Genomic DNA, 14,549 nt, shown 5'->3' with positions numbered 1-14,549 from the left:
GAGTCCCCAGCTTGCTGGGGGGGAAGTGTAGATGACTGGGGAAGGCAATGGCAAACCACCCCGTAAAAAGTCTGCTGTGAAAATGTTGTGAAAACAACGTCACCCCAGAGTCGAAAACGACTGGTGCTTGCACAGGGGACTACCTTTACCTGCTCCATGAATACCTTCAGCGGAGGTGTTCTTTCTTTGAATTGGTGCATCTGAACTCTCTCAGTGTTCTTGGGAGTCAGTCTGCATAAAATAAGCATGAACAGACCCAAACAGGATTCTGCAAAGCCCTCGTCTGGATTACTCTCTGGCTGTGATCACACACACTAAATAATGCACTTTCCAAGTGGATTTTACCATGTGAACTGGCAAAAGCCAGTTGGAAAGTGCATTGAAAGTAGATTGAAAGTGCATTATTTAGATTCAAAAGCCCCAGTCTATAAAACAAAGTGTGCTGGGGAAACTTGGTCTGGACAAACACTCTCAGCCTAATGTCCACCTCACTGCCTTGCTTTGCACACACACACAGAGGCTGGGTAGCAAGGTTAGGGAAGAGGGAAGTGACCGGAAGGCAGACCCGTCTGCACCTGGGAGAATTGCAGTCGCTGCAAGCTCTCTCCACCTCATCTGGGACTCTGTCTGCCTGCCTCCCGTGCTCACTTTGTTTTCTAAGTCCCCTCCCCCAGCTCCTTAAACCAGTCTTCATAAAGATGCACAGGCGATGCAATCATCCCACAGTCATAATGAACAAATATATGAAAACACAAAGCAGCTGCTGTATGGTATGTAGAGAGATTTACAGTGGAGGAGCATGAAGGGTCAGAGTTAGCAGATGCTAAGATATGAAACAAAACTGAGAGAGGAAGAGGAAAGAGATGGTTGGATCTGGAGTTGCGCTGACAAGCATAACCAGATGTTTAAGGATTCTCTGACTGGATAATTTTGTATTTTAGATGCATGCATGCAAGAGGGAAAGAGAGGGGCATGTATAAAGGATTACCTTCACAAGCGAATCGTGCATGTCTTTCAAATTGACCTGGAGCAAGTTTCCAATGATGGGCAGTGGAGTTGGCCCAGGTGGCATTTTGCTCTTCCCACGCATCTGTCGCCACGTTGAGAGGGTCATTAGGCATGAGAGGAAGATGATGAGGAAGATGGTCCCAGCCCCAAGGAGATCCATGTTGGCTGAAGGAACTCTACAGCCAGCTAACTGTGCCTACACAGCTGGGGGAGGATCTTATATAAACTCGGTCAGGAAACCTAATCCCCACAGCAGCTCTTATGCAATTCGTTTGTGCTCTCCACCTTGGTTGTCTTTCAAGCCAAGCCAAAAGTTCAGAAATTTTGCTGGACATCAGGAGAGGTTGTTGGATCCATTTCCCACACCTCCTGTGGAGTGGGAAGGAGAAAAGAATAGGAATAATACTGGTGGGGGAGGACAGCCAGTATGGTATAGTGGTTAAGTGTGCGGACTCTTATCTGGGAGAACCTAGTTTGATTCCCCACTCCTCCACTTGCACCTGCTAGCATGGCCTTGGGTCAGCCATAGCTCTGGCAGAGGTTGTCATTTAAAGGGCAGCTGCTGTGAGAGCCCTCTCAGCCCCACCCACCTCACAGGGTGTCTCTTGTGGGGGAGGAAGGGAAAGGAGATTGTAGGCCACTCTGAGACTCTTGTCCTTGAAAGGGCAGCTGCTGTGAGAGCCCTCTCAGCGCCACCCATCTTACAGGGTGTCTGTTGTGGGGGAGGAAGGTAAAGGAGATTGTAGGCCGCTGGGAGACTCTTCGGAGTGGAGGGCGGGATATGAATCCAATATCTTCTTCTTCTTTGCATAAATTTATTTATTTATTTTTCGTATTTATATCCCACCCTCCCCACCGGAGCAGGCTCAGGGCGGCTAACAACATAAATATCAACAATAAAACACTAAAACCATAGAGCAATAAAAATGATAACAATAGTATCAGTTAAAATTAAACAATTTGCAATTTAAAATTATTAATAGAATTTTAAAACAACAGTTTTGGTGCTGAGTTCCATGCCATTATGTTGGACAGCGGTCTCCCTCTTAGGGAGAGATGGATAAGACTGTAGGGCTGAGCACTGTGTGTGTGTGTGTGTGTGTGTGTGTGTGTGTGGGGAGAGGTATTTGTGAATTCCCTGCACTGTCCAGGGGGTCAGACTAGATGACCCTGGAAGTCCCTTCCCACTCTATGATTCTATGTTCCATCTACTGGCAGATTTAAGGTGACCAACATATTTTTATAAGTTTGTTCTCAGTTATCGTGGAAACCAAGTGCATTTATAGAAAGGTAGAAGAGTATTTGCATTTATAGAAAGAGTAGCCATGCTGGATTAGACCAGCGACAGATCTGGTCCAGCATCCTATTTCATACAATAGTTCAGTCAGATGTCCCTAAAGACCAAAAAGCAGGGCTTTTTTTGCAGCAGGAGTTCCTTTACATATTACCCCACACATCCCTGATGTAGCCAATCCTCCAAGAGGTTACAGTAGACCCTGTACAAAAAGCCCTGTGAGCTCTTGGAGGATTGGCTACATCAGGGGTGTGTGGCCCAATATGCAAAGGAGTTCCTGCTACAACAAAAGGAGTTCCGCCTACAAGTAAAATCTGTTGGTGGACCCAGCACTGGTGTACAAAAGATTTTTGTGGGTTTTTTAACTGCTTATGAACTTAGAACTTCCATCTAGTCATTCCGGCTAATAGCCACTGGTGGCTGTGTCCTCATTGCATTTATCCAGTCCTTTTAAAAAGCCAGTGGAACAAATGCCCCTTGTTTTATCCTGTGGGGATGAATTCCACAAGCGAAGAATAGTTATAGTTTAGTTATACTTTATTTGATTTATATCCCGCCTTCCCCGCCAAAGCAGGCTCAGAGCGGCTTATTTGCCAATGGATGCTAACGCTGAAACAACAGTGTTTTCTTTCCCCCCATTCCCATCCCACAGATGTGAAGGATATAAACATTTTTATGCTCACAACAACAACATTCTTGTGAGAAAGAGTGACTTGCCCAGTGCCTCTGCAGAAGGGAGCGCAGCCACCAAGGATCGAAGGTGATGCTCTGGCTGGTGGACCATTCGGAGGATTTTCTTATTGTTATGAATCATTTGATCTGGTAGAAGTCAAGGAGAATGGAAGCAAAGGCCAAGGATGTCACAGAATCAAAGAGTTGGAAGGGGCCTCCGGGGTCATCCCTGCACAATGCAGGAAATTCACAAATACTTCCCACACACATACATCCCAGTACCTCCTGCTCCATGCCCAGAATCATAGAGTTGGGACCTCCAGGGTCATCTAATCCAACCCCCTGCACAATGCAGGAAACACACAAACACCTTCCCCTAAATTCACAGGATCCTCATTGCTGTCAGATGGCCATCCAGCCTCTGTTTAAAAACCTGCAAGGAAGGAGAGCCCACCACCTCCTGAAGAATCACAGAATCCTAGAGTTGGAAGGGACCTCCAGGGTCATCTAGTCCAACCCCCTGCACAATGCAGGAAACACACAAACACCTCCCTCTAAATTCACAGGATCCTCATTGCTGTCAGATGGCCATCTAGCCTCTGTTGAAAAACCTCCAAGGAAGGAGAGCCCACCACCTCCCAAGGAGGAAGCCTGTGGAGATTTAGAATCTTAGAGTTGGAAGGGACCTCCAGGTTCATCTAGTCCAACCCCCTGCACAATGCAGGAAACACACAAATACCTCCCCCTAAATTCACAGGATCTTCAGAAGATGGCAAAAACCTCCAGGTCCCTTTGCCAAAATGACCTGGAGAAAAATTTCTGACTGATCTCAAAGTGGCAATCAGCATTTCCCTGGATGTGTAAGAAAGGGCCACGAGAACTAAGCACTGAGGCAGCCCTTCCTGCCCTCCTTCTCATGGTCTGCCTAATTCACAGAATCAGCATTGCTGTCTGATGGCCATCTAGCCTCTGCTTAAAAACTCTGAAGGAAGGAGAGCCCATCACCTCCCGAGGAAGCCTGTTCCACTGAGGAACTGCTCTGACTGCCAGAAAAATGATTCTGCACCATCCTTTATAGGACAGCCCTTCAAGTACTCAAAGATGGTGATCCGATCACCTCTCAGTCATCTCCTCACCAGATGCTGGTTATGATTTTTTTTTTTCAATTACTGGCACTCATCTGCCATCTGGCCCCTTTTAAAAGTCGGTATTTGGCCAGGACTCAAGCACAAAGACTCAGCAATTTTTATGCCAGCAAAAAAAAAACAATAGTCTCTTCATTTTATTCGCCAGACAGGCACAGTCCGTTTGCACCATTGTCTTAAGTGTCTCTTTTCCTGGGCTTTTATTTTTTCTGGAAAAAGAAGCACTATAACTCTCAAGAGGGAAATGAAGGAACAGTGCACAGGCAACCCTCATGAACGTTTAAACATTTTGTTGAGAATTTGTTTCCAGAAAGAGGTTCCGGAACTCCATTCTACTGCATTCCCCAAGGGGAAAAAAGCCCTGCTCATTTCTAAATGAAGAGGCACCAGCAATCCAGTCTCAAGCCCTGTTCTCCTCACTCTGATGGGTGTGCACAAACTGCACATCGAGCACAGGCAAGATGGTTCCCTCGTGTTTCAGTGCCCAGCAGAGTGAACCGGATTGCTCATGTCCAGCCCTGGCTGTTTAGAATAATCTCTGCATCAACAGACCCTGATAAAGAAATTTCAGCTTCTGCTCAGGGAATTTCCACCCCGCCCCCCAAGTCAACACAGCCGGCCTGTTCACAGATCCTCCCAGATAGGCATGAAGGTGGGGAGTGAGACCATGACCTGTAGATGTCTCACCTCTGACCTCTGACCTCCGACACCGTGGCAGGCTAACTGCACTATGTTTGCAGGCTTTTATGAAAGCACAGGAGTTTCCATCCGTGCATTGATGGCCACCAATGCTCCCTCTAAGCTGTGGAGTCTTGTGAGCAAAAATTCTGCTTTGTGAGCGACTGGCATTCAAGTTGTGAGCTCCTGCATACATTAGCTTGCTCTGGAGCCATTTTTCCTGAGCTAAGACAAAAATATGTGAGCTGGAGGCTAAAAAACTGTGAGATAGCTCACCCTAGTTCGGCTTAGAAACACTGGCGGAAGAAGGCTACTGAACTGTCCTCAAAGAGAGTGTCCGTGGGGAGGCATGTTAGCCATTACACAGGCAGATGTGAATCCAGGTGTAAGATTCTCAGGGTATGAAATTTCAAGAGTCAGCATTCCCATATCTAATGAAGGGAATGTTGACTCTTGAAAGCTTATACAGGGGTGGCTGAACATAGAATAAACATCAGATGTTTGAGAGCTGCCATTCAGGAAGGAAGGAAGGAAGGAAATAGATAGGGAGGGAGAGCAGGCGGAAAGAAAGCAACTTTAACTTTACATGCATTCTCCAAGCTGCTGATTTGGAGAATGCATTTAGAGAGACAAATGCCTTCTCCAAGCTGGTCAGTGAGTGGTGGGGTCTTCAAGAGCCACACGATATGTGTGAAAGAGCCACATGTGGCTCCTGAACCACAGTTTGGCCACCCCTGGCTCCATCCCCAAATCTCCAGGAATTTCCCGATCTGGCAACCCTACTCCCTCATTGTCTGCCAGGGACCCGTGGAACTAAAGAGCGACAGTCTTGAATGCAGCTGAACATTCCTTGTGCTTTCTCCCAGCTTCTGCAGTGTATGAGCCATCTGGAATTAGGTTTGCCAGAATCTTCTGCTCAGTCTCTCAACAAGGATTTTTGAATGGTGTCCTAGTTACACAAACTCATTGAAGGCATTCGTTCTGCTCTTGGTCCTTCTTCCAGAGATTCACTTTCTGTCTTTTAACATACTAACTATTTGAGGGACAATCCTGAAAAGTAACTGTCCCAGTTTCTGCACCTGTTTTTCAACTCGGTCGCTGACCTACACTAAAGTAGATTATTTGTAAACACAGAGCTGCTCGGCTTCATTCTTCCGAATAACCTTGGTCAGTTTGGAAAGAGAGAGGCTTTGAAAGGACTCTCAACATCCCTCAGGCTGTTTATGGAGAATGTAGATTCTCAGCACTGCAACTATGTCAGTTCTAAAGCACCCCTTTCAAAGGAACACAGGCAGCTAATACCCTGAGCCATTCGTGGGAAGGGCGGGATATAAATCCCAAATAAATAAATAAATAAATAAATAAATAATACCTTGTAAGGTCCAGTCCATATTTTATAACCTGGTCTTTATCACACTGGATTTCTCCACTGTTCTGTGTCCCATAAGTAACAAATGCCTTTTATTTTTGGCACCCTCAGCAAAGCTAACTTCTGGTGCCCTCCCCATCACTGATAATGTCACCAAGTCACATGGGGGGGCAGCCAATTTGGCGCCCCCCAGAAGGCCAGTGCCATAAGCAATTGCCAGCCCCGTGTCTTGGGTTAGGCTACCGTGAGATGGTGCAAAGGGGGCACGTTGCAGTTTCAAGAATGGGGCTCAGAAATGGGGAACCAGATCCTGGGAAATGGTCAGTCGCATTGGTGAAATCACACTAGTGAAACCAACTGGAACCATCTGGAGTTTGGACATGCTCATGGGTGTGTTGGGGGTTAAACTTCACTGGGGATGTCACAAGGCTGAGGGACCCCAGTGAGCTGTTTCATATTGCCACAGGCCAGTGGATAAGACTGAACCCATATTTTAAGGCAACAGGGCCAATTTTGAGCGTGGCCTTGCCTAATTAAAAAAACCCTCTGTTATTGCGGGTTGCCAGCCTCCAGGTGGTAAAGAAAGTTAAACAACTACTGCGATATGTTGGCTAACAAAGTTTAATAAAACCATTTAAAAACCTTCACATATTTTAATACTTCATATTGTAACAGAGGTCCAATTTTAACATTCCCATATTACAAAAAAAAAAGTCTATGAGCACCCAGATGTAGGGTCATTTCGTCAATAGACTTCCTCAGGAGTCATCCTTTCTATGTTTCTTCCAGGGTTAACAGCCTCTAGTACCAACCAAATGTTAATGATCTTCTGCAACATCTCTCTCATTCACTCAATGACACTTAAGTGTATATATTTTTCATATAGGAGCTTGAACCAGTCCGAACTTATTCATTTAACCAGATGCACAAGCCTTCTGGAGTTTGCTGGCCTATAGCCCTCTACAATATATTGAACAAGCTATTCTTTAGATGGAAGAGCCCCACGGCGATAGTGATCCATTTTATATCAACTCTTTTACCAAAAGTTTGATGTACAAAGATCTCTTGTTGTTGTAAGTCTCGTTTTGATATATCCTTTCCTCTTGGATATTCCAAGATCCACTATAACCAGTTCGTTATGAGCATACCATTTCCTTTTCCCCTTTGTTGTTGTTATGCTATTTTTTGCATTGTTACATTTTACAGACTGACCTGGATTATATCTCAGCGTTAGCTGTGGTACACCAATGATAAGTTTGGTATGTTTCGGCTATATACTGCTCTTTGCTAAAACTATACTCACCTTATATTCGTATGATCCTTCTTACTTTAATAAAAATATTGAAACTAAAAAAAAAAAAGCTGCATTACTGCAGTCAGAGCCCTCTGCTCACGACCTGAGTTCAATCCCAGCGGAAGCTGCTTCAGGTAGCTGGCTCCAGGTTGACTCAGCCTTCCATCCTTCCAAGATCAGTAAAATGAGTCCCCAGTTTGCTGGGGGGAAAGTGGAGATGACTGGGGAAGACAATGGCAAACCACTCCATAAAAAGTCTGCCATGAAAACGTCGTGAAAGCAGCGTCACCCCAGAGTGGGAAACGACTGGTGCTTGCACAGGGCACTACCTTTACCTTTAAGACCCCCGTGGTGCAGAGTGGTAAAGCTGCAGTACTGCAGTCAGAGCCCTCTGCTCACGACCTGAGTTCAATCCCAGCGGAAACTGGTTCAGGTAGCCAGCTCCAGGTTGACTCAGCCTTCCATCCTTCTGAGGTCGGTGAAATGAGTCCCCAGCTTGCTGGGGAGAAAGTGTAGATGACTGGGGAAGGCAATGGCAAACCACCCCGTAAAAAGTCTGTTGTGAAAGCAACGTCACCCCAGAGTCAGAAACAACTGGTGCTTGCACAGGGGACTACCTTTACCTTTTTAATTCTTTAGCTGGCCAGTTTCTCTTATATTCTTTATAATTAATTGTACATTTTTAATTTCAAGCAAGCAACAGCCTCCAGGGATCACAACCGATCTCCAGGCAATGGAAATCAATTCCCCAGGACAAAATGGCTGCTTTGGAAGGTCGGCTCTATGGCATCATATCCCATAGATGTCCCTCCCCAAAGCCTGCCCTCTTCAGACCTCACCCAACCCAGAGGTGGCCACCTGATCCATTCTCCTGAGATGGAGACGTCCCTAGACAGGAAGGATGGGATGCTCATTGCTTTGGCTCTTACAACAGTTGATTCAAGAAGGAAGTTTTATAACAAAGATCATTTGGGCATGCTGTTGCTGCAGTTCTGCATGAATCAGTTCCTCATTCTGCTAGAGCAGCATTGTAATGTAACGTAAATGTAATGTAAAATTTTATTTGTATCCCGCCCTCCCCCACCGGAGCAGGCTCAGGGCGGCTAACAACATTTAAAAGTGAAACAGTACAATAATAAAACATTAAGTTCACATTAAAACCAATCAATAATTAAAACATTCCTAAAACTAACACTGGCGGTAGACATTATTAATCTAGCAGTAAACATTAGCTCAGTCATTGGTGAACGCCTGTTTGAAGAGGGCGGTCTTGCAGGCCCTGCGGAACTGGTCTAAGCTCCGCAGGGCCCACACCTCCTCTGGGAGCTGGTTCCAGAGTTGTGGGGCCGCGGCGGAAAAGGCCCGAGTGTGGGTGCTTTGAAGTTTAACTTCTTTTGGCCCAGGGGTATTCAGTCTGTTTTTTCCCACTGACCTCAGTGCTCTCTGGGGCTCATATGGGGAGAGACGGTCCCTCAGGTAGGTCGGTCCTTGGCCAAATAGGGCTTTGTGTAGTTCATCAAGAAGATTTAGGAAGAGATGATAAATGGAAAACCATCCCATTCATTAAGGGTGTTGAAACCCTGTTTTGTACCCTCTTCAGTAGACTGAGTGCATGAAAAGCCAAACTGGAGGAAATTGCCAATGCAACAGAGCTCTTTCATTTAGGCCACTGAACAAAATAAGGTGGTTCTCTAGACCAGGAGTGTCAAACTCATTTGTTACGAGGGCCAGAACTGACATAAATGGGACTTCATGGGGCTGGGCCAGACATGTGATACCAGGTGGTGGAGATATAAACTTTATAAAGGACACAGACAAACACAATTAAAGATATTGTTTTCAACTTAAAATACAAACATGCTGGAAACTCTTGCAATATTTTGCTTAAAATGGAAAGGTGGGATGGTAGTGGGGTTTGGCAATACAATTTTTAACATAAAAGAAGAAAAAGCACAAGGATCACAGCAGAAACCAAAAATATAAAATACCAGGAGGTTAAGAAACATCAAAGGTCAACCTTACTCCATGTTCCAGCTGCTGCATCCAGGAATGAAGATGGGGTGAGGCAAAAAGGAAAACATGGAATGGCTGGGCATTGCAAGCTTCATCCCCCCCCCCCCCCGCCCCACATCTATTCAGATTGGCAATAGCACTGCACTGTAATATCCTCCTTTGGCTGTGGGTTCCCAGATCAGAGTACCCAATAGATACCAGTTCTCAGGACCATTCAGAAGAGACAAGTTGACCCAAAGCATCAACACTTTATTTGCAAAGACACAACTCCAGGAAGCGACAGCTTCAGATGCCTATAGGAATGCTGCAGCACAGAGAAAGTTGCTATCTCCCTCAGGGCAAGTCTCTCCCCTCCCCACGCCTCTCCCTTCCCCATGCTCCAGCGTGCCACAGTCCTCAGGAAGTGGCGCAGCAGCTACACCACAGCTGGCCGCAACTTATGTCTGGATTGGGCTGCTCGTAGGACTTTGGGAAATTTTTCAGAACAGCTCTTTAATCAGTCTGGAAGCATTTCACTTTACCGAGCCAAAATCAGGAAAATTAGACTTCAGTACCTGGGAGACAAAGTCCATTTCATTGAAACTGTAGAAGATCTAATTTCATCATACAACTCTACAGTAAATATTGATGCCATTCTCTCTTTTATTGGGCAAACTTGTGACCACATGGATAAAAGATTTCCAGAGAATGAATTACAGGATTGGCGTATATTTGACAAAGATTGTTTATCAACCCCTTCCAAACTGGGTGACTTTTCCTTTGGGAATCAGGATCTTTCAAGATTAGCTAGATGTTACTGCATTTTGTTCCAGAAAGATGAACTCTATCTCATAAGGAACTTCATTAAGAGAATTCAGACATCAAATTAATTATTGCAGAGAAGATAAAAGCTGGAACAATGAAAACCTTTCAGGACATGCTAAGATTTACACGACAACAAGCACAATTCCAGTGAACTAAATCTTCTCCGAGATGTTTGTGGAACTTTTCAAGCTTCAAGTGCTGATTGTGATGTGGCAATGCCATGCCTTAGTTCAAATCTGAGAATCTCTCTGAATTACAAACTGGTGTGTGTGTGTGTGCGCGCGCGCTTTCTGCAAGGACTGTAGCACAGAAACACTGCATTGACTGCAACAGAACCCTGCACCAACCTAACAGAGATCAGCCTAGTAGCACAGCCCTATCAAACTGCTGCCCAGTGGCTGAAATCAGTGCCCTTGTGGCCTGGGTATATTAAACGATGAACGAACACAAATCTGAAATCAAGATTTCACAAAGCTGAGCAACCTGTTTTACTGCAACATCATTTCGGAAACAGACTGGAACAAGTGATTGCTGAATTACAATCTTTACACTCATTACAAAACTCAGGGCAATGGAACCCAAAGTGGCACTTGTTCTGCTGTGCACAGAGCAGTGCTTTGCATCTTGCAAACAAGCATCCTCACCACAGTAGACTTTTCACTGCAGGGATTCTCTTGGACAGGGCTTTTTTTTTGTAGCAGGAACTCCTTTGCATATCAGGCCACACACCCCTGATGTAGCCAATCCTCCAAGAGCTCACAAGGCCTACTGGACGCTCCAGGATGATTGGCTACATCAGGGGGTGTGGCCTAATATGCAAAGGAATTTCTGCTACAAAAAAAAGCTCTGCCTAGGGGAATCTGAGTGCTGCCTGTACTTGCAAGTTTTTCCCATCACAGGAAACAATGAGGAATGGAGGCAACCACTTTGGGGTCACACAGAATAGGAACCCCTGATCCAATCTTTTTGGAATTTGGGGGAACCTTTTTGAGTACCCATAGAATTGGACCCCCTAGCCTAAACTTTTTTAAACTTGAGGGCTCTGTAGGGGAGAGGCTCCTGCAGATGCCCTGTAAATTTGGTGCCTCTCCCTCAACCCCCACCCCCATATATTATACCCTATGTTTTTCCATTTACTTCAATGGCCCAAAGGGTATAATGGAGCTATATATTTGCAATATGCAAAGGAGCTCTTGCTAGAACTCCACCTCTGTGAAAACTCATACCTTGAATAAAACTTGGTTGGCCTTAAAGGTGCCTGACTGCACCCACACTTTGTTCCGCTGCTTCAGACCAACACGGCTGCTCACCTTGATCCACTTTGCCATAACGCACAACATTCGTTTTACTTTCTATTCTGTATTTTCCAAATCCCAAATGTTTCTGCCATGCTTTTTTGGCGTATATTTAGAAAAATTTAAAAAATGGGATCCGTTCTTGTTGAGAGACTGGGATGGATTATATGCCCTAGACACACATGAATCAAGAGCAGATGTGGAAAATGCACAGATATTCCAGTGTCTTGGTGGTGCTTTACAGACACTGCCCAACTGGATCTTGGATCCTGGCAGCTCCACCCTGCTTTGGGCAGCATATTGAGCCCCTGAGCATCCTGAGACCAGACCCTCCCCTTCCCGCCTCCGACACTGCCCATCCAACCTTAGACCTGTTTCCCAATTTAGTAAATCAGCATCCGTGGTTATTTCTTCATTTACTGTTACTAAATATGGCACACTGAACTGTATGCTACAGTAGGGTTATCATAAACGTAAAAACTGTGTCGTAATAGGTGATTTTAACTACCCGCAGATTGATTGGGTCAATATGTGTTCTGGTAGAGAGAAAGAGACTGAGTTTCTTGATGCTCTCAATGACTGTGCTATGGAGCAGATGGTCTCAGAACCTACCACGGGTGCGGCGATCCTGGATTTAGTCCTAAGTAATGCCCAAGACTTGGTGAGAGATGTAAAAGTGATTGCGCCACTTGGGAGCAGTGACCATAATGTTATTGATTTCACCGTTTGTATAAACAGGGAGTTGCCCAAAAAGACCACCACAACCGTGTTTAACTTTAAAAGGGGTAAATACACTGAGATGAGGAGGCATGTGAGGAGGAAACTGAAAGGAAAAGTAAAGGTCAAAACCCTTGGGGAAGCTTGGACACTATTTAAAACTATAATCCTAGAAGCTCAGATAAAATACATACCACAAGTTAGGAAAGGCACAAACAGGCATAAGAAAAGGCCTGCATGGTTAACAAACAAAGTAATGGAAGCTGTAAAAGGTAAGAAGGGTCGTTTTCGCACTCACCTCCAGCCGGCGCGACCCCCCTCTTCACCGCGCAGGATCTGCGCGGATTTCGCACTAAATGCCGCGGAGCAGCCTTTTGCGCCGGAAACTCCCGGCGCAAAAGCCGCTCAAACGCCAAACTGCTTTTTGGCAATTTACGTTTGAGCGGCTTTTGCGACGGGAGTTTCCGGCGCAAAAGGCTGCTCTGCGGCATTTAGTGCGAAATCCGCGCAGATCCTGCGCGGTGAAGAGGGGGGTCGCGCCGGCTGGAGGTGAGTGCGAAAACGACCAAGGACTCCTTTAAGAGGTGGAAAACCAGTCCAAGTGAGATTAGTAAAAGGGAACACAGGCTGTGGCAAATCAGATGCAGACTGTGATCAGGCAGGCAAAAAGGGACTATGAGGAGCATATTGCAAAAAACATAAAGATCAACAATAAAAATTTCTTCAAATATATTAGAAGTAGGAAACCAGCCAGGGAGGCAGTGGGGCCCTTGGATGTCCATGGGGTAAAAGGATTACTGAAGGAGGATAGGGAAATGGCTGAGAAGCTAAATGAATTTTTTGCCTCCGTCTTCACTGTGGAAGACGAGAACTTTTTGCCCGCCCCAGAACCACTAATTTTGGAAGGGGTGTTGAAAGACCTGAGTCAGATTGAGGTGACAAAAGAGGAGGTCCTACAACTGATAGACAAATTAAAAACTAATAAGTTACCGGGTCCGGATGGCATACATCCGAGAGTTCTGAAAGAACTCAAAATTGAACTTGTGGATCTTCTAACAAAAATCTGTAATCTTTCATTGAAATCTGCCTCCATTCCTGAGGACTGGAAGGTAGCAAATGTCACCCCCATCTTTAAAAAGGGTTCCAGAGGAGATCCGGGAAATTACAGGCCAGTCAGTCTGACTTCAATACCGGGAAAGTTGGTAGAAACCATTATCAAGGACAGAATGAGTAGGCACATTGATGAACACGGGTTATTGAGGAAGACTCAGCATGGGTTCTGCAAGGGAAGATCTTGCCTCACTAACCTGTTACATTTCTTTGAGGGGGTGAACAAACATGTGGACAAAGGAGACCCGATAGATGTTGTTTACATTGACTTCCAGAAAGCTTTTGATAAAGTTCCTCATCAAAGACTCCTTAGAAAGCTTGAGAGTCATGGAGTAAAAGGACAGGTCCTCTTATGGATCAAAAACTGGCCGTTCTTGCTTGGATTACAATTAGAAAAGTTTCCAAAGGAAGACAGGACTCTAATTTGGTACTTGCTATCAGCTGCTAGGACATTGTATGCGCAGCTTTGGAAGCAAGAAAAAATACCAGAGAAATGGGATTGGACTATGAAAGTTTTATCGTGGAGTGAAATGGACAAACTAACTAGAACGCTAAGAGACTATGATTTAGAGATATTCAAAAAGGAGTGGAAGAAATTTAAAGGATATATGGAGAAAGAGTGGAATGTAAAAAGACATTGGACAAGTTTTTAGCATTAATAAGAGAAAAAAATATATAAATTGAACTTTGATCAGTTAGTAGTAACTTTAGTATTGAACTTGAATCTATAACTTCGGGGAAGTCAACATTGGAGGGAGGGGGGATTGAAATACCATATGGGTTAGTACTGAAAATTTATAATTAAGATTTGTAACCATATGTTATCAATAAATTGTTAAAACACAAAAACTGGCTGAGTAATGGGAAGCAGAGAGTGAGTATAAATGGGCAGTCTTTGCAGTGGAGGATGGTAAGCAGCGGGGTGCCGCAGGGCTCCGTACTGGGTCCCATGCTCTTTAACTTGTTCATAAATGATTTAGAGTTGGGAGTGAGCAGTGAAGTGGCCAAGTTTGCGGATGACACTAAATTGTTCAGGGTGGTGAGAATCAGAGAGGATTGTGAGGAACTCCAAAGGGATCTGTTGAGGCTGGGTGAGTGGGCGTCAACGTGGCAGATGTGGTTCAATGTGGCCAAGTGCAAAGTAATGCAC

The 14,549-nt window shown here is 45.1% G+C and overlaps 2 protein-coding genes across 2 annotated transcripts in view; both read right to left on the bottom strand.

Moving 5' to 3' along the window:
* The window catches only part of LOC132586356 (cytochrome P450 2A3-like), a 32,430-nt gene extending 31,223 nt beyond the window's left edge, over positions 1-1,207 (bottom strand). Inside the window, exon 1 of the mRNA XM_060258391.1 lies at positions 989-1,207. Within this exon, the coding sequence (XP_060114374.1) occupies positions 989-1,168 (180 nt within the window). The 5' untranslated portion in view covers positions 1,169-1,207. The remainder of the gene's footprint in view (positions 1-988) is intronic.
* The window catches only part of LOC132586353 (cytochrome P450 2G1-like), a 520,878-nt gene that overhangs the window by 368,411 nt on the left and 137,918 nt on the right, over positions 1-14,549 (bottom strand). The window lies entirely within an intron of this gene.

This window comes from Heteronotia binoei, chromosome 17, assembly GCF_032191835.1.
Source record: "Heteronotia binoei isolate CCM8104 ecotype False Entrance Well chromosome 17, APGP_CSIRO_Hbin_v1, whole genome shotgun sequence".
In the NCBI taxonomy this organism is placed as follows: Eukaryota; Metazoa; Chordata; class Lepidosauria; order Squamata; family Gekkonidae; genus Heteronotia; species Heteronotia binoei.
This window is presented reverse-complemented; position numbering and strand designations above follow the sequence as displayed.